The sequence below is a fragment of the Seriola dumerili genome, unplaced genomic scaffold (genome assembly GCF_002260705.1).
Source record: "Seriola dumerili isolate Sdu_G_001 unplaced genomic scaffold, Sdu_1.0 BDQW01000800.1, whole genome shotgun sequence".
Classification (NCBI taxonomy): Eukaryota; Metazoa; Chordata; class Actinopteri; order Carangiformes; family Carangidae; genus Seriola; species Seriola dumerili.
Window position 1 is genome coordinate 926,614 of NW_019175055.1, and position 25,387 is coordinate 952,000.

Sequence of the window (25,387 nt, forward strand, 5' to 3'; positions counted from 1 at the left end):
AGAGAGAAAGAGAAACTGACAGAGTGAGAAAAAAAGAGCAATGAAATAAATGAAAGAGAAACTCAGAGGAGGGGAGTGAGGAGAGGGATGCAGAGAACAGAAAGCAACACTTTAACTGATGTTCTCCTATAAACAACTTTCTCCCTGTCTGTCTTTTATTCTCTGTCTGAAGCACTTCATGGCAGACCTGTCCAACAAAAGACAAAGCCATTTCCCTGTCATCTACCCCGGCACTGGCTGCAGACAGACTGTGCAGGAAAAGACACAGTCATAATTATTATCCGGGTGTCACTGAAAGCAGTTATTTACAGATATCCTGTCATATTTCTGCTGCTTGGTGCCACTCACTGAAAGGCAGAGTTTTTTATTATTTTGGATAGGTCAATTTAAAGGCAAGAAAAATATACAGCTAATTTACACCAGCTGTATGAAATGCAGCTAGTCCTGTAAATCAAATGTAAATCAAAGGGTTGCTTCCTGTTTCCTGTAGGCGGCGCAATCACTATGACTTCATATCGGCACGCAGATGTCAGATATAAAGTTCGGAGCAGATGGGACATTGTTTATTTGAGCTATAACAACTTCCTGTTTAATGGCGAAACATCGAAATTCGCCGCGCCAACAAAAAGTCACAATTTTCTCATAATGAGGCATCATGAAGTTTGAGGTTGGTGTTGTCAACTGGCTAGGAGGAGATCAAATTGTAAAACATGACATTTCCTGTCGCCACGCGGGCGATATTGGCATGTAGACGTCTGCAATTCGCCGCGCCGCCACGGCCAGGTCCTTCAACAAAAACTCTCAAAGCTTCACAATTTAGCATCGCAAAGTTGCTGAAGGTGAGACTGACCAAATGTGATGTGGATCTGATTGATTCTCCAGAAGGAGTTTGTTAAAGAATCACGTTTTTTAAATCGCAAAAAACTGGGTCACAATTGCAGAGTGAATTCAAAATGGCTGACTTCCTGTTGGGTTTAGGGTCCATACAGTCTTTTTTTTTGTAGGTCTTGGCATATTACATGTGCCGACTGAACTTCACAGGGCAGGGGCTACTCTGTTGACCCATAAAACACCAAGCGTGATGCATGAGCAAAGTTTGATGATTGTTTAGACTCTAATAGTAAAAAATGAAGTAAAGTGTGCAGGTGCATCAATTCATCACTAACTAAAAGACTTGACAGAAAAGAAAAACACAGATTACAAGCACAGAACTGTGCGGCATGAATGGAGAAGCAGAAATGAAAAAAGGTTGTGTAATGAGTGCATCACACTGCAAGTAGAAGAAGATGCCAGAGTCAGGATCCATTTCAAACAAAGACAACAAGCATGAATGAGACTGACGCAGCTGCACAGGTCGGAGGAAGTCTCAGTGAGATCAAGACTTCTTCTTTCACGAGAGCGACCTGAGACCAAATTAAATATATACGTCACGTCGGGAGAATTCAGCCTCACGAAGCAGCGAGTTCATGTGAATATGTAAATAAACGTCCTGAGATTAAAACCGCGTTAGTGTCTGTTTCCTACAACAGCAAGTTGTCAGAAAGATCGATGCTGCTGTGCAAGCGCGCACACGGGGATTCAATGTATGTTGTTATGTTGTTTGTTTTTCATCATTTTCTCTGGTAATTAGTAATTATCCTGCCTGTCACGGTGCATGCCCTGTGCATGCGGTTGATTCCCAGCGTTGAAACGTGTGATGTACGCTCCTCTGTGAGGGTACATCTTAGTCTTGGCACTCGCGCGGCAAACGTTAATTGAACGACGCCTCAGCCCATGTGATCCAGCTGGAAGACGGTTATGTAACACTCCCAAAGCCAAACGAGAGCTGACACGAATCAAAACAAACTATACATAGAGCATTGCATTAATGAGTCACCACGTCCTCTTATAGGTAAATAAAAAGTAAGCTTCCAAAAACAAGACAGAAACACACGAGACTCTATAGGCAAGGCCTTCTGGGTATTCATTATGTCTGTTCTTGAGTCGCCAGTATCGTGCAAATGTGAAACCAACACTGTTTTTTTTTCTGAGCACGAGATGAGAGGTTTTGTTTTCTAAGGGGAGAGAGCGGAGGGAATCTGATCCACGGCTGAGCACATACCGGCCGTTAGCTCGTAGGTTAGAGGATGAGCCACGATATCAAGAGGAGGATAAACAAGCGGACAGAGAGAAGGAGTCGGTCGGAGCAGAGATGTAACATGAGGAGAGCGAGCTGTGCTGTGATGTAGGCTGTACAGTAACCAGGCAGGCTGGGCTGCTGCTCCTGCTCCTGCTGTTTTAAAAGAAAAGAAAGAAGCCAAAGCTGAATTGATATGCTAATTTGATTGAGAAGGTGTGTGGGTGGATATGGAGAAGGCTTTAAGCAGCGAGAGGGACAGAAAGAGAGAATGACAAGAAAAGAGAGGGAAAGAAAGGGAGAGTGGGAGTGAGAGATGTGACGGAGCGAGGGAAGAGAGCGAAGTGAAACAAATGGGAAGGAGTGGGACGAGAGGCGAAGCTCAGCACGGCTCTGCGCTTTGGGGTAAAGAGAGTTTACAGTCAATCGGCGAGCAGTCGTCAGTCGTCAGTTAGCTCTGCGTTAGCGGCGGCGGCTACAGGGTGGCGGCGCCAGCCTCCACCGGCGCCTGCTGACACGTTGACGTGTTTGTGAATCAGCACTCACAGTACATTTTGAAAAAAGAAAATAATCATGTTGTCCATAAAATCTAAGACATTTATGCTGTTAAAGTATAAATCCAGCTCATTACAACATGGTTGTTTGTTCTGTTAAGTGCTGAGATCAAGGAAAACGGAGACACTGTTGAAGCAAAGTCCAACAGGACGGGAAACACAAACAGACCATCAGACAGAGTCTTCTAATTTTTTTATTTAAGATTGTCTTATATTAGAACATGCTCACACTCAATAAACACTGGACAGACAATAGACGAATCACCCAGTACACAGTGATATACAAAACTCCCAAGAGCAAGGTATCAAAAGATAAACAGGTGAGACAGTTAGACTGTCCCCGTCCACCAGGAGAACCACACAAAACAAAACTTAAGTTAAAGTATCAGTACATTACACAGAATAAGACGGAGCTTACACAGAGTAGAGATACAACATAGCAGCAAGGCTAATAGATCGTGTGGTTAGGTCTCACTGAGCATTGTCAAACTTGGCTTCCATCTTAGCAATAGAAAGCATCTCGTTGAGCCGCCTCTTCAAGCACTGAGACTTCCAGTTTAGTAATACTAATTTTTTAGCTTTTAAAATCCTGCTTTTGATGGGAGGGAAGGGCGATAAGACAGATTTTAAACCAACTTTATTAGGAAAGAAAAACCAAAATTGAGCTGGTAATAATCCAGTGCCCAACAGCAAAGGTTGTGCACATAACTACGGTAAGTATGGCAGGTCAAAATTCAACCATTTGATCTGTAAACTGCTGCAGTGATACCAGCGCCTGAACCTCTCCATGGTGAAGTTTCTGTGGTGAATTTGTCGGCAGCCAGATCTCTTCTGTATTCCCCTCATGTGTGGCTTATTAAATTCATTATGATAGCAAACACAGCAAGGTCACAAGTAAACAGCAAAGGTGTTTGAACTTGTGGTCTGGACAAGTTGTTTGTGTTTTGTCAGAGGGACTCTGTAGACCGCTACACATTAGTTCTCAGTGGGGATTTGATGGCTGACCATATTCAGTTTAAAAAATAAAAAAAAGATTCATAACAATGTGAGTAAATCAAAATATTTAAACCTCTGTAAAAAGGTTTCTAATCAGTCGCGTGGTGTGGTGCAGGAGGGAGACTTGACTGCTGACAGTCGGTCCAGCCCATCAGGGTGCAGGATGACCTGAGGTTAGTGCGAGGAGATAATTGGGACAAGCTGTCACTGAGTCTTTGTAATTGAGGATGTGTCATCATCCTTATTGTTACATAACGAGTATGTTGGGATTTTAATTTAGAATAGATTATCTTTTCTCTGTTAAGTACTTTCGAGATGTTTTTCAAACAAACTAATGAATATTATTTTTAAAAAGCTTTGGTTTTATTAATTATAATACGGTTCTTTTTATTTGGTCGTCAGGATTTAAAAGCAAATCTGCAATCCTCCGTTGTTTCCATCATGACATGGTATTTTAAAATATGATGTAAAGATTCTCAAGACATTTGAGAATTTTAAGACATCTGCCGTGTGCTTTGAAACACTACATGGCCAAAAGTATGTGGACAACCAAACAAAGCGTGTGGACACCCAAGTGTATGACCGTTGAACATGTAATGCCAAAACCACGAGCGTTCATATGACTTTTCTAAAGTATATTTTTTTGGGCTTTTATGCCTTTAATGGACAGCACAGTGGAGAGTGACAGGAAACGGGGAGGCAGAGAGAGGGGGAATGACATGCAGTGAAAGGCCGTCCGATGCGGGATTCGAACCGGGGCCGACTGCAGCGAGGACTGTAGCCTCTACACATGGGGCGCCTGCTTAAACCACTACGCTACACGACGCCCCCGTTCATATGACTTTTCCACCAGAATTTGGAACCTGTGAGCATTAGTGAGGTCGGCCACTGGTCACCGTCGGCGGTCCAGTTCATCCCAGATGTTTTGGATGGCGATGAGGTCGTGAGTTAACTCCTCTCTGCTTCGCTCTGATTCTCAGAAACAGCCGGGACCAGAGGGCACGCTGAGGACAGTTGTCATCCAGGAAAGGAGGCTCCACGTCGGTGTCCACAATGGCTGGTGTTTCCTCGACAAGCCCCAAGTGGTGGTGCTGGAGCTGGTAGCCTCGGGGGCCAGAGGGCGGGCAGACAGCACCTCCAGACAGAGCACCCTGGTCAAAGACAGGTGAGCAGAGGAAACACGTGTATATGTCTGCAGTGGAGCTGTTGCTGTAGGCTGCAGGAGATGCTGGAACATCATTCTGTTGACAGATGAAATCCACAGATGTGCAAAAATCTTTGTACATCTTTGCGAGTGCTTATTTTTTTCATCAGCCTCTCCAGGTGCAGGTCCCTCCTCTGACAGACAGGTGACTGAAAGTTTATCTAGTAAAGTCAGCACAAACTGTATTTTTCCGAAAAAGCGAGGTTGCTGTGAGTTTCATTTTCATACGTCTGGAGAAAGTGAATCATTTCACAATCGAACGTCCAAAACGCTGCGATGGCGCCGGATGTTTGATTGTCGGAAACGGTATGGACTTGATATGGACTAAAGAACTAACCTGGACTAAATGCTTCTAGTCATGACGCACTTACAGGTATTTAACCACACTAGACTAAATAAGACTATATTTTTAGGAAGCCACTGATCTGAGTTTTCTCCACAACTCTGGTTGCGATCCCCAAACTCAGGGAACCGGTCGATACCGAGTACCGATCCACATTATGTTCCCAAATTTAAAATCTGTAAAGCTCTCTGTGTGGAATTGATTGAAATCATCCTTCTACATGTGAGGTAATATGAGGCTGTGCGCACACATCCATTCTTAGTCATAATGTGGATGCGTCATGCCAATACCCGATCTGCTTCATCAGATCAGTGTCTCTACTATCATCTGTCAAAAGAAATCGTCCAGAAATACACATAATAATACTACTACTAATAATAATAATAATTACACATAAAAATATAATAAAATGTTTACATAATTTGTTGCTTTTTGTTGTTTTGTGGGATTAGATGCATTGTGTTTTTATTTTGTTTGTGACCTTGCTCAGAGAGATAAGAGCAACCGTGTCCTAACCCAACCCCAGCCTCACAATTCACACAGCAGCGCCGTTGAGGCTTCCACCCTCATAAAAACAGCCTGGCAGTGCGTTCCAGTGCATGTGGGAGCTCCTCATAAGCAATCAAGGAGATATGAGTCACGCTGCTTTTACCCCTGGGTTTTGTATTGAGACACCATGACACTCAGTGCTCATCTTGTCCGAGCCTTTCTGCGGATGTGAGGTCAGCAGCGTCGGCCTGAGATCAGCAGTAAAACACTCGGGTGTCAGTTAAAAGCAAAGGTCGGAGAGGTGCCGCTACCTGAAGCTGAATTTCATCCTGCCTTTAACATTCATTACTGATTTTAATTACAGGGATGAGAACCATTCAACATAATGAGTATACTTTCATATATTGAATTTTCCATATATGAAATACATTTCTGCATGGGAGGTATCCACAAATTCAAGTCTTCAGTTTTGGGATCTTGGGGGGGGGGGGGCAGCGCTGCATTTTGTTAATGAATAGGTGCTGAGTAAAAAAACAATCAGATCCTCTCACATACTTTGTTTTTTCTAAGTTAACAGCAGCTGTCACAAACACCCCAGTGCACCCCGTTAAATCACTGGACGTATTCGTTATCATTAATGTTGTGAGGGAACGAACCTCTGACCACGTTGTGAGCGGTGCACGTAAACAACAGCTAGCAGTTTCAATTAATGAGTTGTCAGGGAGCATCAGTGAGCCACTGAGCAGAACTGCTTTGGGTTAAAAAAAAATGTTTAGTGTCTGTTTGGGTGACACTCTGCAGGTCTATCACGCCTCTGACTGCAGTTCTTTTTCCTGTGGGTGATGAGGAGAGTCTGTGCAAATATATCACAAGGAACCGTTCAAGCAGAGCTGTGATACAGATTACAGTTCCTCATTCGGTAGAGTTACAGAATGATATAGTGATGTAGTGAGGAAAAGAGATCTGGGGGAAGCTCTCGGCTGCTGTGACAGAAATTAGGAGATTTAGCATTTTTAAAGTGCTGCTGTTTCTCATTTTCATATTGTACAGTCATATGTTTGACTGGACTGCAACAGCGGGGGCCAGCCCTATAATTGTGAATGTGACTGACTGACTGACTGATGATGTTTCCACCACTGGTCAGCCTCAGTCTACCGAGCCGCTCTGGTTTCCCGGCTGCTCGGGAACTGCAGGGAAGAGGAGGAGCACTTCCAATACACTGAGCCTCGCCTCCGTTACAGCAGATAAACTACTTTGATTCCATGTGTCATTATCGCTAAAGGAGACAGATGAAGAACTAAACACGAGACACAGCGAGCAAAGAGAGCAGGAGAGAGGGAGGGAGGGAGAGAGAGAGAGAGAAGTCATCGCTAACGAGGCTTCGTACTAACGACTGTGAGTTAGACATAAAGACCTGCCTCTAATAAAAGTCAGTGACGTTCTGGAGTTGAAGTAAATAAAGACTAAACTATTGTGGATCCAGATGGAGGCTGTGCTGTGTGTCAGAGACTAAATAAGAAAGATGAATAAAGTCAGCTCGGTGGTTCACCTGGTGGAGCACGTGACATCCTGGCAGCCGGGGTTCGAGTCCGATCTGTGGCCCTTTGCTGCGTGTCATCCTCTCTCTCTCTCTCTCTCTCTCTCTCTCTCTCTCTCTCTATGACTGTAATAAAGGCAAAAGTCACAAAAAATAACTTAAAAAAAGACAGATATTGTGTCTCTTCTACCTTTCTCTCTGAGTGATCATGTTACAGTAAATCCAGCTGAAATCACGGCTCAGTCTTTGTCTTTTATCTGTTGTTGTGTTTGGTGATTTTTTCAGACAACGTCACGGTTATAAAATCAGGATTTGACCAGAGGCGGTCCAGACATATACCAGGTTTAAACGTGGCGTTGTTGATAGTTCTCTTTGCTCTAAATTCGTCTTTACTTCATAACGTCCACCATGAGGACTGTGAAGAGATGTGTTTGTGCTGACAGCACTATCTGCAGGATACCTGAGTGGTTCAAAGCATAACGGTGTGATATTCCTCTCTGCGTCAGGGTGTTTATGTGAGTTTGATCAGGTGAGACATTTTGCAGAGTTTCTTGAAATAATGATGCAAAGGATTTTTGGATAAAAGGATCAGTCTGATCAATAAAGGCAAAAAAAAAAAAAGATTAAAAAAACTGAATGGCTGGTGAAAGATGATCCTCTTCTCAGTGTGAGTCTGAATCAGAATGTATGGTGTTTGCTACTTGAAATGAGACAGTAGCTGATGTGGCGATTATGTGGATGATTACGTCGGCGTCTCCTTATAAGAACAGAGTGCACAAACATGCAAATGCATAATCAACACAATCACATGCTAACTGACAATCTGTGCTCAATTACTCTATTATATGAACAACAATAATCGTCATTATGATCCAAATAATTCCTTCCGTCGTATCGTATGTTAAGCATTTTCCTGTTTTGATGCAAGAGGGAAGAGCTTTAGTTTGATAACACCAGTGAAGGCAATAATTATGATGTGTTCCGTTTTTTTTTTTTTTTGGTGCTGCCAGTGAGAGCTGACAGTCTGTCTTGCTTGTGTTATGCCTGGTGCTTCCAACAGCAGGGGAAGAGGGAGAGAAAAAAATAGAAAAAAAAATCTGAAGTGCTCGCCTGTTCCATTTCTCCAGAGAGTCCGCGAAGCGAAAAAAGAAAAAAGGCGCTCGGCCCCACCTCGTGACACGCCGGCGCTCCACAGTATGCTCCCGCCTGTGGTGTATGCAAACTGTGAATGACGAATGCGGAGAAGTGCTGTTCCACTGCTCACGCAGGAGGCCGGTGTTTGCCAGGGAACATTTAGCCAGTGATTTCTAAACCCTCCAACACATCGATTTCTCCTCCGTTTAATAACAAGTAAAACTATGAAAACACAGACAGGGGCCGTCAGCATTTTCGTAATCTGTATATGTGTTTCCCATCATAGCTCCTTCACTCATCCTTCACTCCTTCATTGTGTGTGTGTGTGTGTGTGTGTGTGTGTGTGTGTGTGTGTGTGTGTGTGTCTTTACTCTCTCCTCAGCTCTGCAGCGTCGCCCCTCCCTCAGGTGTTGGGCCTTCGCAGCAGCCTGCAGCTCAAGATGACCAATCATCAGGCTTTGGCAGTTGTCTTCCAGCTGGAGTACGTCTTCTCTGCTCCGGTTGGGCGAGAGACTATGGTAAGAGAGATGCAGAAGAACACACACACTCACACACACTCTATTTGGTAATGTGGAGGTTCATCTGTCCCTTTATTTATTTATTTTTTGGGGGGGTCTTTCAATGAGACAGCATCTTACCTCGCTCTTGAAATGTGGTTTGTCTTGGAGCATGTCGTCTTAACTGACAGGGATCGCAGGCTTTTGCTGTTGCTGCTTGTCTCTCGCCACCTCTTCATGTTCTGCTTGCAGGAAACTTAAACCCCAGTTTCAGGACAGAGGGTTTACAGATTGGAAAGTCGCCTGAGGCAAATTTGTGATTTCCGGCCATATAAATAACGTGACTTGACTTGATGCCAAGCTTCGAAATGTTGCCATCCTGGTGATGGATGATGGGTAATATCATTCACTCCACAGCTTTTATTTCTTTAAAAAAAACATGTGGATCCTGCCACTGCTGAAATGCAGCCTGCACAGGCACCGATTTTCATGAATGTTGAAAGGATTTCTGGGAAATGTGGGGAATTTAAATATGTGCTCTGAGGTTGCTCTCTGTTTTTGCACCCCACAGCAAGATGCTGCTATTATTTTTTTTTTTACAAGCATCAACCAAGGCCGAAAAATGAAGCCAATGCTGAAGAACCAGAAGCTGCAGTTCCTCTAACGGCCACTAGAGTCTGGCTCCAACAGTGAGTCAGTCCCCATAGACTCCCATGTTAAAATGTCCAACTTTACAGCAGAAATAACATGTTTACAGCCTGGTACAAAAACTGTTTTGGTCTCTAGAGCTAATTTCCTCCTCCATGACACCTGTTTATATAACTCACATGTTTATATAACAATATATCTATAAACAGTCAAACAGTCAAAGGTTAATATCTATATCAAAAATCAGACAATACATATCCAGTCAGAGGTCGGGCTCTGTCAGGTACCACTTTCAATCAGTACCTGACTTTGAGGAACACAATCCTTTTTGTATTCCTTTATCAAAATATGTCAAGCTTCTGAAATGTGTCTCTGTTTAATATTGTGTCAACACAAGCAGCCGGAACTTTGCCCTAAATAAAAACTAGTAAGAAAACTAGTAAGGCTATGATTTAAATTAGGAAACATCTGATAAAAGAATAAGTAAACAAAAAGCTCAACAAGCTTTCTTTAGTTCTCAACAGTTTTCGGTTGAACCCCCCGCCCCCCAGTCTAAGGATTTTTGCAGGTCTCTTTTTAATTCACATCAACGTTCAGTTAGAGCCCGTGTAATCTCCTCTCACTTTGCAGCTGACTGTAATAGATGATGGTGAAAAGTATGTAATCAGTGTTTTGGGCCGCCTGTAATTTAAAGTTGACCGAGCCATTATGCTGATTTGTCGATGCAATAGGCTGAAATCAAAAACTGGAACAATGGTCGGTCATTTTTGTTCAGCGCTAATTTCTAAAAGGAGGATTGAATTTAAGTTGCCTATTTTTTTTTTGAGGAACATAAAATACATCATATAATGTATAACATAAAATCTCTCCTAGACATTTTTAATTAGTTCAGAGTTGTGTGTAATGATGTAAAAGGTCTTTTAGAGGCAGAAGCTTTTGCTGCTGTGATTGGTTAAAATAAAAAATAACAACAACACCGCAAATCTTCAGCTTTATGAATCCATAAAATATTGTTAGTTATTAGTTGAATCCCAATTTGGAGTCCCATCATATCTTCCCTCTGTCCATATGAGTTACACAGAGCAGCAGCCGGCACCTGTTGTAGGACGACACAGTCAACACGTCCCCTGGGAAGTAATTTCCGAATTCAAGCCGCACCACTCAACAACCGCTCATGGCGTGGAATACCACAGAAAGACTGTGGTGATTATGTGTGTGGGTGAGCCTTCAACACTTAATGCATGCCAAGGCTGGGCTCTCATTGTGTTACTGCGTGTCTTTTATACAAGCAGGGGTCACGAGATCACCAATTAAAAGCAGCAGAATAAACAACCAGCCACTCGGTCATCGGAGCGCCGTGCTACATTTGCATTTATGTATTAATTCACCCATTCCTATCTCAGCAACAGCATGACATAGTCTGTTGTAAATGGACAGTTTCCCCCCTTTTCTTTTAACCATGGATGAGAGTGATTGTTCCTGTTGACACATGATATATATATATATATATATATATTGTTTAGGTGGAAAACAGCGTTTTTATAAAAGAGCTTGAAACATCACAGCTCAAGTGACAAATAGCTCACTATCATCACCATCTTTGTTGCTTTACTGTTTCATTTTCACTTTTATGTGACCACACCACCAGCTTTTTCCTGACGTGTCATGATCTGAATAATCACCAAACAGTGTGACTTTCACAACCAAGGAATTGTACGCCTGTTGTCTGGAAGATGTAGTAAACACTGCTCATGGTTTGTTTGTCTCTGTGTTTCAATTATGATAGTTTGCGGCTTTTCAGAATAGAAAAAGAGATGCAGGAAAAAAAACAAGGCTGTTAGTGTTGTGTCAAAGTTCCAGCATCGCTAATGACTGTGTGAGCAGCTGAGGTCGATGGGAATGGCCTTAATTTTATTTTGCATCTATTTGATCATAAACAAAGTATTGGACAAATTGAAATCTTGACCTGGTGATGGCGCTAGATGAAAAGTCAGAGGATCACTGAACTGGTTACAACTGAACATGAATGTCTGTCCCAGACATTATGTCAGTTCAGGCAATAGTTGATGCATTTCACTCAGAATCACATATATTGTGAGCGACCTGATGGCCGAATGGTTAGAGTTCAAATCCCCTGAGCAGCGAGTCCTCAAGTCGACTCCCGGCTGCCCAGATCATTCGCTGCGTCTCCTTCCGCTACTCTCTCCCTGGATTTCCTGTCTATCTCATAGACTGTAACTTAGTATGGACGTTGCCTCTGTGACATCACCAACAGGTTTCTGAAGAGCGGTTTTGAAGCTCAGAGTGAGCTGCTTCACTGTCGCCATCTTGGCAGCATCTGAGTCCGCCCCCTAACTCCCAGCTAATCCAAAAATGGTCAAAGAGGAGGGACGTATGTGTAGCTGAGACTTCGGTGAGTGCCAGTTTGTGTCAATCATACACTTACCCACCTGTCACTCAAAGAGGCCACGCCCCTCAATCCTCCATAACTTTAGTCCTTAATAAAATGTAAACAGGTGAGTTATATAAACAGGTGTCATGAAGGAGGAAATTAGCTCTAGAGACCAAAACAGTTTTTGTACCAGGCTGTAAACATGTTTATTTCTGCTGTAAAGTTGGACATTTTAACATGGGAGTCTATGGGGACTGACTCACTGTTGGAGCCAGACTCTAGTGGCCATTAGAGGAACTGCAGCTTCTGGTTCTTCTGGTTCTGGTGGCTAAAAATTACATGACTGCATGTTTTTATTGAGACCATTTATTTCAGTCGTTAGTTTGGAAATGAATTATGAGAATATACAGAGTGTTTGCTGTTCTCGTGTTTGACTAGCGTTTTACTCTGATGTACTGTAAACTCAAAAGGAATAAGGTCGTCACATCACAAATCCGTCTCTCTCCAACCCAGCCGGTCGAGGCAGATGGCCGCCCTCCCTGAATCCGGTTCTGCTCGAGGTTTCTGCCTCTTAAAAGGAAGTTTTTCCTCGCCACTGTCGCCAGGTGTTCGCTGATGCCGGGAATTGTTGGGTCTCTGTAATCAATGTTGTGAAGAGTACGATCTAGACCTGCTCTGTATGAAAAGCGCCTGGATATAACTTGTGTTGTGATTTGGAGCTGTACATATAAAACTTGACTTGACATACTCTTTGTGAAGTAGCTGTTTTTTACAGCGATAAAAAAAAGATTCTGGTTGTCATTGTGGAGAAGGAAGTTGTAAAGCTGAAGTAGTATGTGGCGGAAGAGATTAATAAACAGGCTACAGACAATAAAACATTACATTTACAGGCAGCACACAGGTCCAGTTTATGGTGTGTGTTATTACACCGTCTATCAGCGCCATGAAACTGAGCAAATGTGTCTCAGCCATTGTTCAGAGCTTGATTCAGGTTTCTGTTGCACTCTGCCAGTCTCTGCAAGGGAAAAAGAAGGAATAGGAAAACTAACCTTATATCCTTGACATCAACTGTGGAAGTTCATGTTCCCCAGAGGATGGAGCCTCGTGTTTTTGACGACTCCCTGATCCTTTTTTCCTCTTTTGCCCCCGTTGGAACAAACTTTCCACTTGTACACAGAAAATGTGAACATGTAAATGGGCAGACTGCCATAAAGTTAGGTCAGAGGAGGAATGCTTTCGATTTTGGACACTTTCCTATCACACCTACCAGCCCTATAGTCCAAAATATTCACTTTGCACGCAGGATATCTCGAAATGTATGACGCAGATTGCCTTGAATTTTACTGATGCTCCAATGGGATTCTTGCCTTTTATTGAAAAAAGTTCACCCGGGTTGAAAATTTCTAATAAAGCCGATAGAACCGTCAAACTGATGTCTGTCATCATCCCAGAATAGCAAAGGCAAAAACTGTTGTGTGGGTGACAGAAAGAAAAAAAGATCTCCTACCACACTCTACTTCACCACCTTCGCCTTCTCTGGCATGACTGTTTGATGAGGTGAGAGATATTTAGCAGGTGGAGAGTAATTTCTGTCTGTGTGTGGGAGTGGAGTGTGTGTGTGTGTGTGTGTGTGTGCTGATGTGTGCATATGTTATTTGTGAGTGTTAATCCAGAGCCTGATCTGTCTCGGGTGTTGACTGATAAAGGTTTGATACTAGCAGCAGCAGCAGCAGTCAGCTGACTGCTAAAACTTGAGCGGGATGGGACTTTGTACAGTCTACACTCCTGCACTCTATCACAGCTGGCAGAGATGTGATGCTTTTGAGGTGTTATATCTGTGTTTAGCTAAGGTGCGCCTTCAGGGCAGGCAGCTGTACACTGTCAACAGCACTTCACACCACTTGACACCACTCGTGAACCATAAATGTGAAGGTTCATGTCTGATTGCTGCCACAACCTCCAAGACTTTTCAGGCCCTTGTGATCTCTGCTGGTACTTAAACCTGCAAGAAAATCAATGGCGTTGCTTTAAATTGAATTTTTACCACCACTCATAACTCAGTTATATTTTTGGAAAATGCACTAGAGACTTTGGCCTTTTGACCTTGGTGTATTTTCTAATGCCATTCAGTCAAAAAACTAAACATGTCAATGCTTTAAATATGGCTATTGACAGCAGTGTCTGCAGATTCTATGCAGCTTGTTTTGCGAGGCTGTATTCTTATGAGAAATCATGGTATTGGAAATTGACTCTAGGTGTGAGAAATTGTATTACAGCAACAGAAGGAAAAGGCTCGATAAAGATTCAGAATTGACTACAGCAGAGCAGAAGAAAAACATAAGTTAGAACTACACTATAAATCAAAATTACAAAGATGTACAAGACGCAGAGTAAACAATGCGTTGAAAAAAAATACAATAAACTCAAGTCGGAGAGCTATATACAGTCCAGTGTCCTCGGCCAGTGTACAGAAATGTGGATTAATGCAGTGTGTCACAGCTCTGGTTTAGGAGGACTCAGTAGCATGACTCAGAGACGGCGGTAAAAGTTCACAGCAGTTCACCTTTATTAAGGCTCAGCAAGCAGAAGCAGGGGAAGGGCAAACAGTGGGAGTAGTCGGGGCTCAGGTCATGGTCAGCAACAGACACAAAGATAAACCAGGCAAAAGGCAAAATCCAGAGTGGGGAACAGGTGAGAGTCAGGTGGCTGGAAGGTGGGAAGGCCGGGGTTACTGCAGGTCAGGAGGGCACGGCAGGGTGTGAAATGGACAGGAGAGGCAGTGAGAGAGAGAGAGAAGAGAATGAATGAACTGCGACAGAAACATACGTGTAAGACTTCCTGAGTGTCGTATGTATTTGTATCTGTACATGTACGGTTGAATAATATATAATATACTGACACGTGAGACTTTAATTGAGTAGAAAACACAATTTAAAAGCAAATAGTACGAGTTACACAAGTTATTTGAAATAGTTTCACTGTCTCATATACAAATGTAATATATGTAAATATATTGAATTTCCATATATGAAATATATGTTTTATATATGTACATAAAAATTATATATTAAAACTATTAGAAATTGGAACAATTTCATATACTGACATATGTTTAGCCCATACAAATATGTATGTATGCTCATATTGTAGACATATGTTATGTCCATATATACCCATCCCAAAGGCTGGAATTTATAAGAAATGAATCAGAAAAATATATATAAGCATACAGACTCTTGATATGTATGTTGTTTTAATAAATTAGCATATATAAATTAAATATATGTTGTTAACACATATCCTGCTACATGTTATACCAGATAAAATCCATCATATAGATGTTTTTAATATAAGCACATGTACAAATTTTACTACAGGTATTTCATAAATGTTATAAACTTATATCTTCATATATACAGAGGATGTATATATGTGATAATAATAATACATCTCCTTTTATTTAACATATATCTCGATATAGGGACATATAATATTAAAGAATAATAAACTTTACCTGAAACTGAAGCGATGAAAGGAACTGAAGTGTCAGATGAAACAGAATCTAAATAAACAGGATGTTTTGAAGTTTCAGTTCAGAGTGAAGCAATGAAAGGAGGTATAGTAAAATGTAATATATATGATAAATGTGAAAAAGATATATATGATATATTATAGAACTGTAGGGATAATAGAATAGTATAAATAAATGACAATGACAATAACATGACTATAGAATAGAATATACCTCGAGGTCCTGCTGAGTAACATGGTAGGAATCAATAATAATAATAATAATAATAATAATAACAAATGACTCTGTAGTTCAGCCTGAAGCTGAGGGCACAAACAAACGCCTGCAGCACTCTGACTTGTGTGTGGATTCAGCCGTGAGTGGACCACAGAGAGTCCCGTATAATGGACTACTGAACCTGTTTTCCATCATTTCTCCATCATTTCCCGTGTTGCTCTGCCTCAGACTGTGAACTCCGCCACTAGATGGTGCTGCGTAAGTGCAACTTGAGGGAGGGAGCGTCCTCTGTGTTTGGAGGGGCGCAGCCTGCTTTTCCTGTTGTGCCTTCCTCTGATTAAATACAATGATGTCCTCTGATGTGTTCTGAGGGGGCTAAGGTGGGTGAGAAAGAGTAAAACAATTTTGTTGTAATCCCTTCTCTCTCAAAACATTACCGCTGCAACACAGAGGCAATCGCCGGGTGCTGCGAGACCGCCGTCTCTGTCTCATCCTCGCTGTGCCGAGGAGACCGTCTGCTCCTCACTGTAAGACAAAGACCGCGGATGGCCTCCTTTTTACAAAATTGCACTGCCCTCATTGCCTTTGGTTGTGAAGAAAGAAAATCATGCAGTGTCGTCATTTGTCCTCTTTGGTATTTTTGATTTTAGTCATGATTGGGTCGCTCTATCTGCACCACACACTCTCTCTCTCTCTCTCTCTCTCTCTCTCTCTCTCTCTCTCTGAGCCTTTGAGCGGACTTCTTTCATGCTCCTCAGCAGCAGTCAGACGGATGGAGATAACAATTTAAATGAAGGAGGCTGGGGAGAGGAGAGGAACTGGGAATTTGTCTGATAGGCTGTTCTCAGAGAGGGTCTGGGTTCCACCAACATCAAATAATCAAAGTTTTTCCGGCAGTCAAATAAACCGTGTCCACTTCCTGTCTTTCCCCTTTTCTTCTTCCCGCCTTCTTTTGCCGTTTTACTGTTTCATTCTCTTTCATTCTCTCAGTCTCTTTCCCCGTCCTCATCAAGGCCTCCATTGTATTACCCAGCATCCCTCTCGGTGCTCATGCCTCGGTGGGCTGCACACAGGGAAACTCTATCCTACCGTGTCCACACTTCCACATCACTCTGCTGCCTGTTGAAGACGAAAACCTGAAGAAGAAGAAGCCATGGAGGAAAAAGAAAGGCAGGGTGAACGTATGTTCGAGAGTTGCAATTAGTTGCTCCGCTCGCTGCTTCGCTCAGTAATTACGACGCCCCAAAATATTAAGATGACGGTAGCCTTAATTCCCTGCATCTCCCACCATATTATTACTGTAATTGCTCGTTCACGTACTGTATTGATTCGTGGTATGAAACCTGGCATTAATTGAATATGAGGATATAATATTACAGTGTGATGCTGCCCTTCACACAACATTGATTATTTTCCTCTGTAGACTAAAAAAAAAAAACATTTATATTTAATATCAGTGCAGATTGTTTAGATATAGTCCTGAGATTTACGCCTCCTCCTCAAAACAATGGACTTGAACGCAATTCCATCTCACAGCAATGAAAAGTGACGTTTAAAAACTCGACAGCAACATCTCCTTACAGGATCAGCATCTCCATTATTCTGGAGACTCAGCAGAAAACTCTCAGTAGGTTTCATTCACACCAAAGTTTCATTCATCTCTTTGCACTTTTTGTTTTATCGAAACTCGACTCATTCCCTTTCTGACGGTTCCATGATGTTTGAGATGTAACTGCTGGTTTACACGTGATCATTTAATGACAATAGGAACACTGCAGCTGTATGCAACAGTCGCACACAATGGCGGCTGCGGAGGCATTGTTGGAGAACCTCGCCAATGCTACATGGACGGAAATCGCTTTATTCCTCTTACCATTGTTTCCATTGGAAGAATGGAGAAGTCAGAATTAGAGATATTCAAACAGAGCATGTCTCCAACCACTCAAGGCTGATGGTGACAATGGAAAACAGGCTTGTGTGTCCGCTCACTTCCACAATAACTGAGATGTACAAAACAGATGCAGCGTCTGACAAAAAGAATATGAATGTTTCTCCGTCTTTGTGAGTAAACAGAGTTTTAGGCAGACAACAGATTCCCTCATTTAGCATCATCATCATCATCATAAGAACATTTAGACAAAAAGACAGTAATAACAATACGCAACAACAAGACAAACCCAAGCTGCTACAATGAACAAACAAAAGCCAAATGAGACAATAAAATGAAAGTAGTATTCCTACTTATAACAAGTTCATCCTGCATCTGAACGTCGCATCAAACTCCTGCAGAACGTCATTTCCAAAATCATGATGGACGTTGGTCAGTGCAAATCCACTCAGTCTGTCAGTCGCCGTGTTCCTGAGACTCGTCTTCAAGCGAAGGAGCGTTCAGCTAACTCACGAGAGAAGCTCAGTCCGACACGCCGACGCCACGATTAAGCGGCAGAAATGTCCGTCACACAAAGACCTCAAATATATTTGTGTCATAACGTTACTGAGTGGATGCAGCCAAAAAAAAAATAAGACACGATCTGATGTTGTGACAGTTTTATTTTCACGATAGGATGTTACAAGAACAAACAAAATCATAAACCAATAAACTAGTCGTATAATTGATTGATTTTCTCTTCCATTTACCAGCAGCGCAGACATGAGCCGTGTCACAGGCCTCTCACAGAGGATTGATGCAAACACTTGTAAACTATTTGAACCTTTTTCGTCGCTCGTCTCTTGGCTCCTTGACAAACTCATTAATTTGAGCAGTGAAAGAAATGGAGTACAACGTAGAGCATCGTGCAGTCAGTCATCCACTGAGGACACCTTCCACACTGCGTGATTCACTCACTTGAGAACACTCGGGTCACTGACAGCTGACGTGAGGCGATGACAACTCTCCTAATTGTGATCTGTCAGCGCCAATTTATTTGTGCTGTAACTTCATCGGCGACACGCTGCCGTTAGCTCGGCGCTGCTCGTCAGCTGAGCCGCGTAATACAGTTACGAACGCCTTAATGCGAGATGATGGGGCTTGTTGTTGCCTACCTTCTTCTGCTGACAAGCACTAACTCTTTGCTAATGGAGGGGGCTGGTCCGGGGGGAAACCGGGGCAGGAGGCAGTGCTGGCCCACGCGTCGTTGTCCTTTTGCCAGGAAACAATTTGTCGGGAGGCGTGACAGCTGCAGTCATCCAAAGCACCGACACGAGTGAGTGACTTCCAGTAGGTCGCAGTCTCAGAAGAATGGAAGCAGAGCAGATAGATGGATAGACGGAGGGGAAGAGAGGGACGTGTTAGGGAGGAGATACTTGGTTGCATCCTCTCACTAACCGCCGTTACGCTTCTGAGAGACTGTCAGACTGGAATCACATCCTCGGAACAGTAATTGGCGACTCTCCCAAGCTGCTGTGAGACAGCAAACTCGTGTTGCTGCTGAAAAAGGATGTTGACAGTTTTGATACGTGTCATGTTGTGAAATGGGTTCTCCGTCTGAGTAACTGGGCCGGCGCACAACCAGTAATGAATGTGTCACCCGCGTCACATTTTCGCGCCGCGTCACCCTTGACCCCGACCGGGCTCGCTGAATGGCACAGTCGATTACCGAGCGTCTGAGGAAGTGTAACCATTATCGCGCGACCTTTAAACATACTTACTGTTTTTCGCCCTGCACTAAGCTCTCATCCGGATATTTGCACACGCGGCGCCAGGTTTGGCAGCTAGCCCGTTTTTCAGACACTATATGAGGCTCAAAGAAAGAGTCGGAGACGGTGGTTGTCACCTACAGAACAGCTTTGTTTTCTGTCTGAGGTTTGATATGAAACCACAAAACGAAACCCGGCCGCCGGAGGAACATTTCCATATAACAGACTGATCATCGCATTTTCAACACCACTCTGAAGAGTTAGTGGACAAAGAGCTGCCGGTGCCGGAGACATCCTGCTGCAGATATCAGATAAAGGTCAGACATGTGGCAGTAAACTGTTCCAGAGCTGGAAAACACGTTACACGTCTAACAGTGCAAGCAAATCACCAACCACACTGTTTTCTACCTGAAAATGATTTTAAAAAACAATAAAATTTTTAATGGAGTATTGTGTTATATTTGTTTAAAAAGCCTTAATAAGTCTTTTCCACAAACCTTCCCTCTCATGGATTTTGTTCTTATCTCTTGATATTTGCCGGATCCCACCAGTTTTTACTTCTTTGTACGTGCACTCGTTTTACCATTTCATGGATTAAGCTTATTTTTTTCACATTCTGTCATTTTTCAAACAGAGACTCAGTGATAGGCCTTATATAAACAGCATAGTCAAAGCTGAAAGAAGCGTAGTGGTGAGCATTATGTGACTCAGTAGTGAAGTGGTGCCATGGAAATGTACATTATGGTGAGTTTATCATGCACTGACAGTTCCAGCCCTCCTTAATGTTTATTTCCAGCCACATTTGTTCACGACAGTAACATGTGGTTCCATTTTTATCACTTCATTCACATAATATAATAATACATTTTAATTGTAAGCACCTTTATAAAGCAAATAAAAACTATTAGAAACAAGATAAAGAATTAAATATACACAGTATACACAGATATAAACATATATATACATATACCAGGGAAGGGTCGGCCTAAACAAGTGAGTTTTGAGTTTTGACCTGAAAGAAGCAACAGATGTGCTCTGGTGCAGTCTGGGGGAGGGGGCGGAGTTTAGGGCCGGCTACAGTAAAGGCACCTGTGGTGCACAGTGTGGAGGGGGGAGCACGGAGTAGTCGGGCATCAGAGGAACGTAGTGATGGAGAAGGTTGGACAGGTACAGGAGAGTTTTAAAATAAATGTGGTATTTCACAGGGGGAGCCAGTGTAATCGCTGAAGGGTGGGGGTGGTGTGCCCCCCTAGGACCGTGTGTGACAGATGATTCTTGCAGCTGAAAGTCTATTTAACCCCCCCGGTGACATGTGTCCACCAATGACTGCTGGATAAAGTCCTCGCCGCCTTGTTTCAGACAGTGGAAGACAAAAGCAGGATTCTCATTTCCGGCTGGCGACTGTTTGCGATTGTTTGCTCTGAAATGACAGCTGTCACTAATTAGCTGTAGCTTGCTAATCAAGCTCACTTTAGTTTGTAAGCCGATGCGAGAAGTTCGACTTTTTTTAAGGTTACCAGCTGATTTGGTTCTTTTTAAAACTAAAACCCTGTGAAGATGTAGCGGCTGAAACAGTGAGGCTAAAGCTTCATGTTCACCAGCTGATGGATCCACAACAGAGAGGAAGTGAACACAGACAGGAACAGCATGTTCTTGTGTTTCAGTTAGATGTGAGATCGAACTCTAAATCTCACATAAAGGTTTGTCTGCTCCGCTCACTTCCTTAGATAAACAAGACATGGGTTGGATTTATCGGGGATAGTTTGTATTTTCAGTTTGTTAACCAAAGTGTTTCGTAGATTCAAATTCCCAAATACAAACGTGTTGTTGACTCTGGGCCGGTGGCTCGGGGCCGGTGGCCCTTGTGTGGGGCCTGTGTTGTGTGTTTTGGTGTTGGACAAGCTTTCCATTAGTTGAGATACATAACAAACATCAGCCTCTGAATTATGTGTTTATTACTTGCTCTGTCTCAGATGTCGCCGCCGCCGCCGGGGGGTGGGAGAAGATAAACAGTATGTGGCGCAGCGACGTGACCGGTGGCTGGGTTTATTACAGGGGACGGTGAACGGTGGCTCCTCTGTGCCACAGAGACTCTTGTTTGGATTTTAATTGGCTCACCAACAGGTACATGGGCTATAGATTGTTGTGTGTTTTTGCTGTGACGTCCCTCAAGTGGCTGGTTCTGTGTGTGCAGGTTGCGTGTGTGTGTGTGTGTGTGTGTGTGGTTGTTGTGGGCCCCTGCAGGCTGTAATGATGTTTGCTGAATGAAAAGCATCTTGTGAATATTTTCCCAATCACATGCTCATTAAAATGTCGTCTTTACGATCTTTATACCGTATACCCCCAAACCTCTCAGCCCCTCCCTTGATCTTTCGTTTCCCTGACTACTCACATTACGTGAGGTGAACACAGACTCCTCCCACCGGCGCGGACCTCAGAAACCAGTAATATTTTTTGGTTTGGTCCTGATCTGAAATGTCATACAAATGTTAATTAAATGTTAATCAAACATCTTAAGCGCAGTAATGTCATCAGGATGGAGAACTGTTATATTTAGCTGATTTGTGGAGGTCACTCCTCCCTGGAGGCCCCTTTTTTTCCTTTCTCACAACAAGAAGAGGAGTTGAGGCTAAGGCAAGGGAGGCTACACGCCGCAGAGACAATATTTTTCCCGCCTAATTAAAATGAATGTCAGCTCTCCCCCCACTGAGATGTGCATCAATCTCCCCCCTACGATAGGCCCAGAGTGAGTCTTACCCTGTCAGTGCCTGCCAGCAGTGCCATCTTTCTCCAGATGAATGCGTCGGCCTGGCAGCGAGGGAGGCAGCGGCGATGATGTTTGCACATCTAATGGCTGCCATGTGGACGACCACCTCAGACCGAGACCCCGCTTCAGTGTGGAGGATCTTTGGCCCCGGACTTGAATGATTTTTCGTCTCGGAGCCATTCGAGCCCCGAGCAGCTGCAGAAACATCAGTTTCAACATACAGCTGTAGAACACGTGCAGCTACAGCAGATACACAGACTCGTCTTCTTTTAATGTCTGTGATGGAAACAAGACTTAAACTTACATTAAGTAACTCCTTCTCTCAATCAAAACAATAACAGAAGACGGCGTTGGGTGACGTCATAGAATAGCGTTGCATCATGGGAGTTGTTGTTTGGATGCCTTCAGCGTCAGTGGTTCAGGAAATTGATGCTAACCTTAATGCTAAGGTGTAAAAAGTGTCTGTGGCTTAAAACCAGATAAAAGTCGATGTTGAGCTTCTGTCAGACAAACACAAACACAACTGACACGTGATCGTAGAGGATATGATGTCACTGACCGGCAACCAAATGACACGTGCCGTTTTTAAATTTTAATTTTTGTAAGAACACAACTCAACAACATACTGAACACAGGTCGAGTTGTGTTTAGACGTTTTAATGTGGGAAAAGTTACAGATTATAACTTTAATGTGTGATTCAGACTCCAACAGTAACAGTGACAACAAATTCTCAGTATCTCGGCCCAGTGATGATGCTTCCTTCATGCTTTTTCTGTTTGGTAATAAAAAAGACATTTGACTGAAACACGTGTATTTGTGCCTGTTGGTAACGCAGCAGTCCTCTCTGCCCCCCAGTCTCCACTTCATTGCTGTAAAATGATTCGATTTAACAGGTTTAATTTCAAATCAGACACAATCTACATGAACACTTACGTCTTTAATTTCCCATTTATGTATTTCTTTATGTATTTATTCAGACGAATGTGTGTATGACTTCCAACAGCCGCTCACCTTTCTTCTTGTTTTTCTTTGACTAAATATAAAGTAAAGTTAAATTGTTTGGGCCAAACGTCGGTTCCATGTGGATGCTGCTTTCTGTATTTGCCAAATGTCAAATGGGATTGCATGTGCGGACCAGATAAATACCTGCACACTCCACGTTTGACAGAGCTTTGATGTTTTGTAAAAACTGTTTTGGTGCGCAGAAGATGAAAGCAACACCACGAGATTAATTTGAGAACGTCAGGATGAGATATTATGTCGACAGGAGAAAAGTTGCTGCTGTACAACTCCCATGTGCAGCTAATGTCATTTACTTTCCTGAGTGATCCGGCAGTCGTTTCTTCATCTCTCACATCATCATTATCTCCATCGTCATGTGATTTTAATTTTCCTCTGAGGAGGTTCGTGTGATCTGTCGCTCTGATGAAGGATTGATAATCATCTCAGGTACTTTATATCACCGCTCCCAGTCAAATGAATCCCTATTATTTTAAATGAGCAAATTACTGATGCTGTTTCTCGCACTCAGACTTTAATAACGTGTATCAATAAAGGTGAATCTGCCTTAAACCAGACGACAATCATCCGCTGCGATAGTGGCTCCTCAAAGTTTGTTTCTGATCCTCAGTTGTGGTGAAGTAAATTAAAAAATGGTCGTATTTGTCATGTTAACATGTTCTGGAGCTTGGTTTGGTGTGTTGCCATGCCAACACTTTTAAAAACTGTTAATTAGCAATAAATACAAAGGACAGCTCAGGCTGACGGGAGTTAGTGTTTTTGTGGGTATTTGGTAATAACCAGAAGCACCGGGCAGAGTGACATTCTGACCTGATAATGGCTCCAGAGGAAGTGTTTAAGGGCCCCCCGAAGTTATTACTATAAATCCTGAGTGGAACAGATGTCTCTATGAAATTTCATGGCATTTTTAAGCGGCTGTGTGTTTAAAATGTCAAGCTGCTGATGGCGCAGGAAGGAAAAGTCACGGGAACACCGAAGAAATTAGGATCGTCTCGGGTCTGTCAAACTCTGCTAAAGAAATTTCAGGGCAATCCCAAATCAATATTTGTTGAGATATTCTGAAGTGGTGGAAAAACCAAGAGACGTTAACATCTGTAAAACCTGATGATTAAACAGCTGATTAAAAACTTTATTTGGTCTTTGTAATAAATGATTTTTTAAAGCAAGTTTCAAATTTGCCAAAAGGTTTAAAATATCTCACTGCAGTGTCTCCCACTACAGTCTGTTTCGCCTCCAGTCTTAAATCCTGAATTAGAGAGTAAATGATTTGTTAATGCAGTTTAAACATCACACACCGTACTTAATGATCAGGTTCTTCAGGAGAAAAAAGCACCAACTCCTGATTAGAAAATTCGCCGTCAAAGCTGCGACCCGAGACCGGGCGCGCGATTCTTTCCCAGCCTTATTTGGCCTCGGCGAGCTGGATGGAGCTCGGCCGCCTGCTGGGTTCATTTGGACTACTTGTGCAGATGGATGAAAATGTGAGTGGTTTACTGCTCTTAAGTTAATGATCTCTGTGCATGTTCCCTCACTTCCTCCAGGGCTTCTCATTGTGGAGAATAAGTAGCGGGAGCTGTGGGCCGGCGCCTGTCACAGGGTCCTGGCTGAAATAATGACACGAGCAGCCCAACAGACTGCAGTAACAGTAATAACTGTCAGACTCCGTCTCCCATCAATGCTCACATCCCCCTAATTTAGGATTAATTCCTGCTGTACTCTAGAAAGCCCTGAGTTGCTGAATGTCTTCCCGTTTTCTTTGAGCTTCTCCAAAACTCTCTTCCTGCAAACTGCTTCATTTCAGCTTTTACACAAACTTGGCTTTATATTATATATATATATATATATATATTTACACCTATCAGGAAAATTTAAACCAGCACAGAAATAGCAGCACTGTTTCTAAAATTAGTGGTGTATTTACACTCGTGTGTGAGAAGAGGAAGTTCATCGTGCTGGTGAATCGGACTGGTTGCATCTCTGCAGCTTCCAGTTCTTCTCATCTGCTGGGAAATGCAGTTTCAGCTCTCTTTGATGTGCAAAACTCGCCGTCTGTCACCTTTTGATAATCCAACCCCCCCCCCCCTTTTTTTTTCTCCTCTCCAGTCCTCAGTGTCCCCCCCAAAAAAGTTTGATGATTACTTTTCTTGCTCCAGGTTACAGACATGAGATCTTTGTTTCCATGCCGTAGTATGTTTGAAAAAGACACTATTTTTTTTATTTGTCTGAAAATGCTGCAGCGTTATATTTCATACTTCTAAACAAGGTTGATGGATTCTTCCCTTAGAAAATGCTTTGCCAGTTGGAG

At 42.8% G+C, this 25,387-nt stretch overlaps 1 protein-coding gene across 1 annotated transcript in view; it reads left to right on the plus strand.

Moving 5' to 3' along the window:
- Positions 1-25,387, plus strand: part of nphp4 (nephrocystin 4) — a 162,883-nt gene that overhangs the window by 49,601 nt on the left and 87,895 nt on the right. The window contains exons 7-8 of the mRNA XM_022765934.1: positions 4,647-4,831; positions 8,756-8,891. Coding sequence (XP_022621655.1) covers positions 4,647-4,831; positions 8,756-8,891 — 321 coding nt within the window. The remainder of the gene's footprint in view (positions 1-4,646; positions 4,832-8,755; positions 8,892-25,387) is intronic.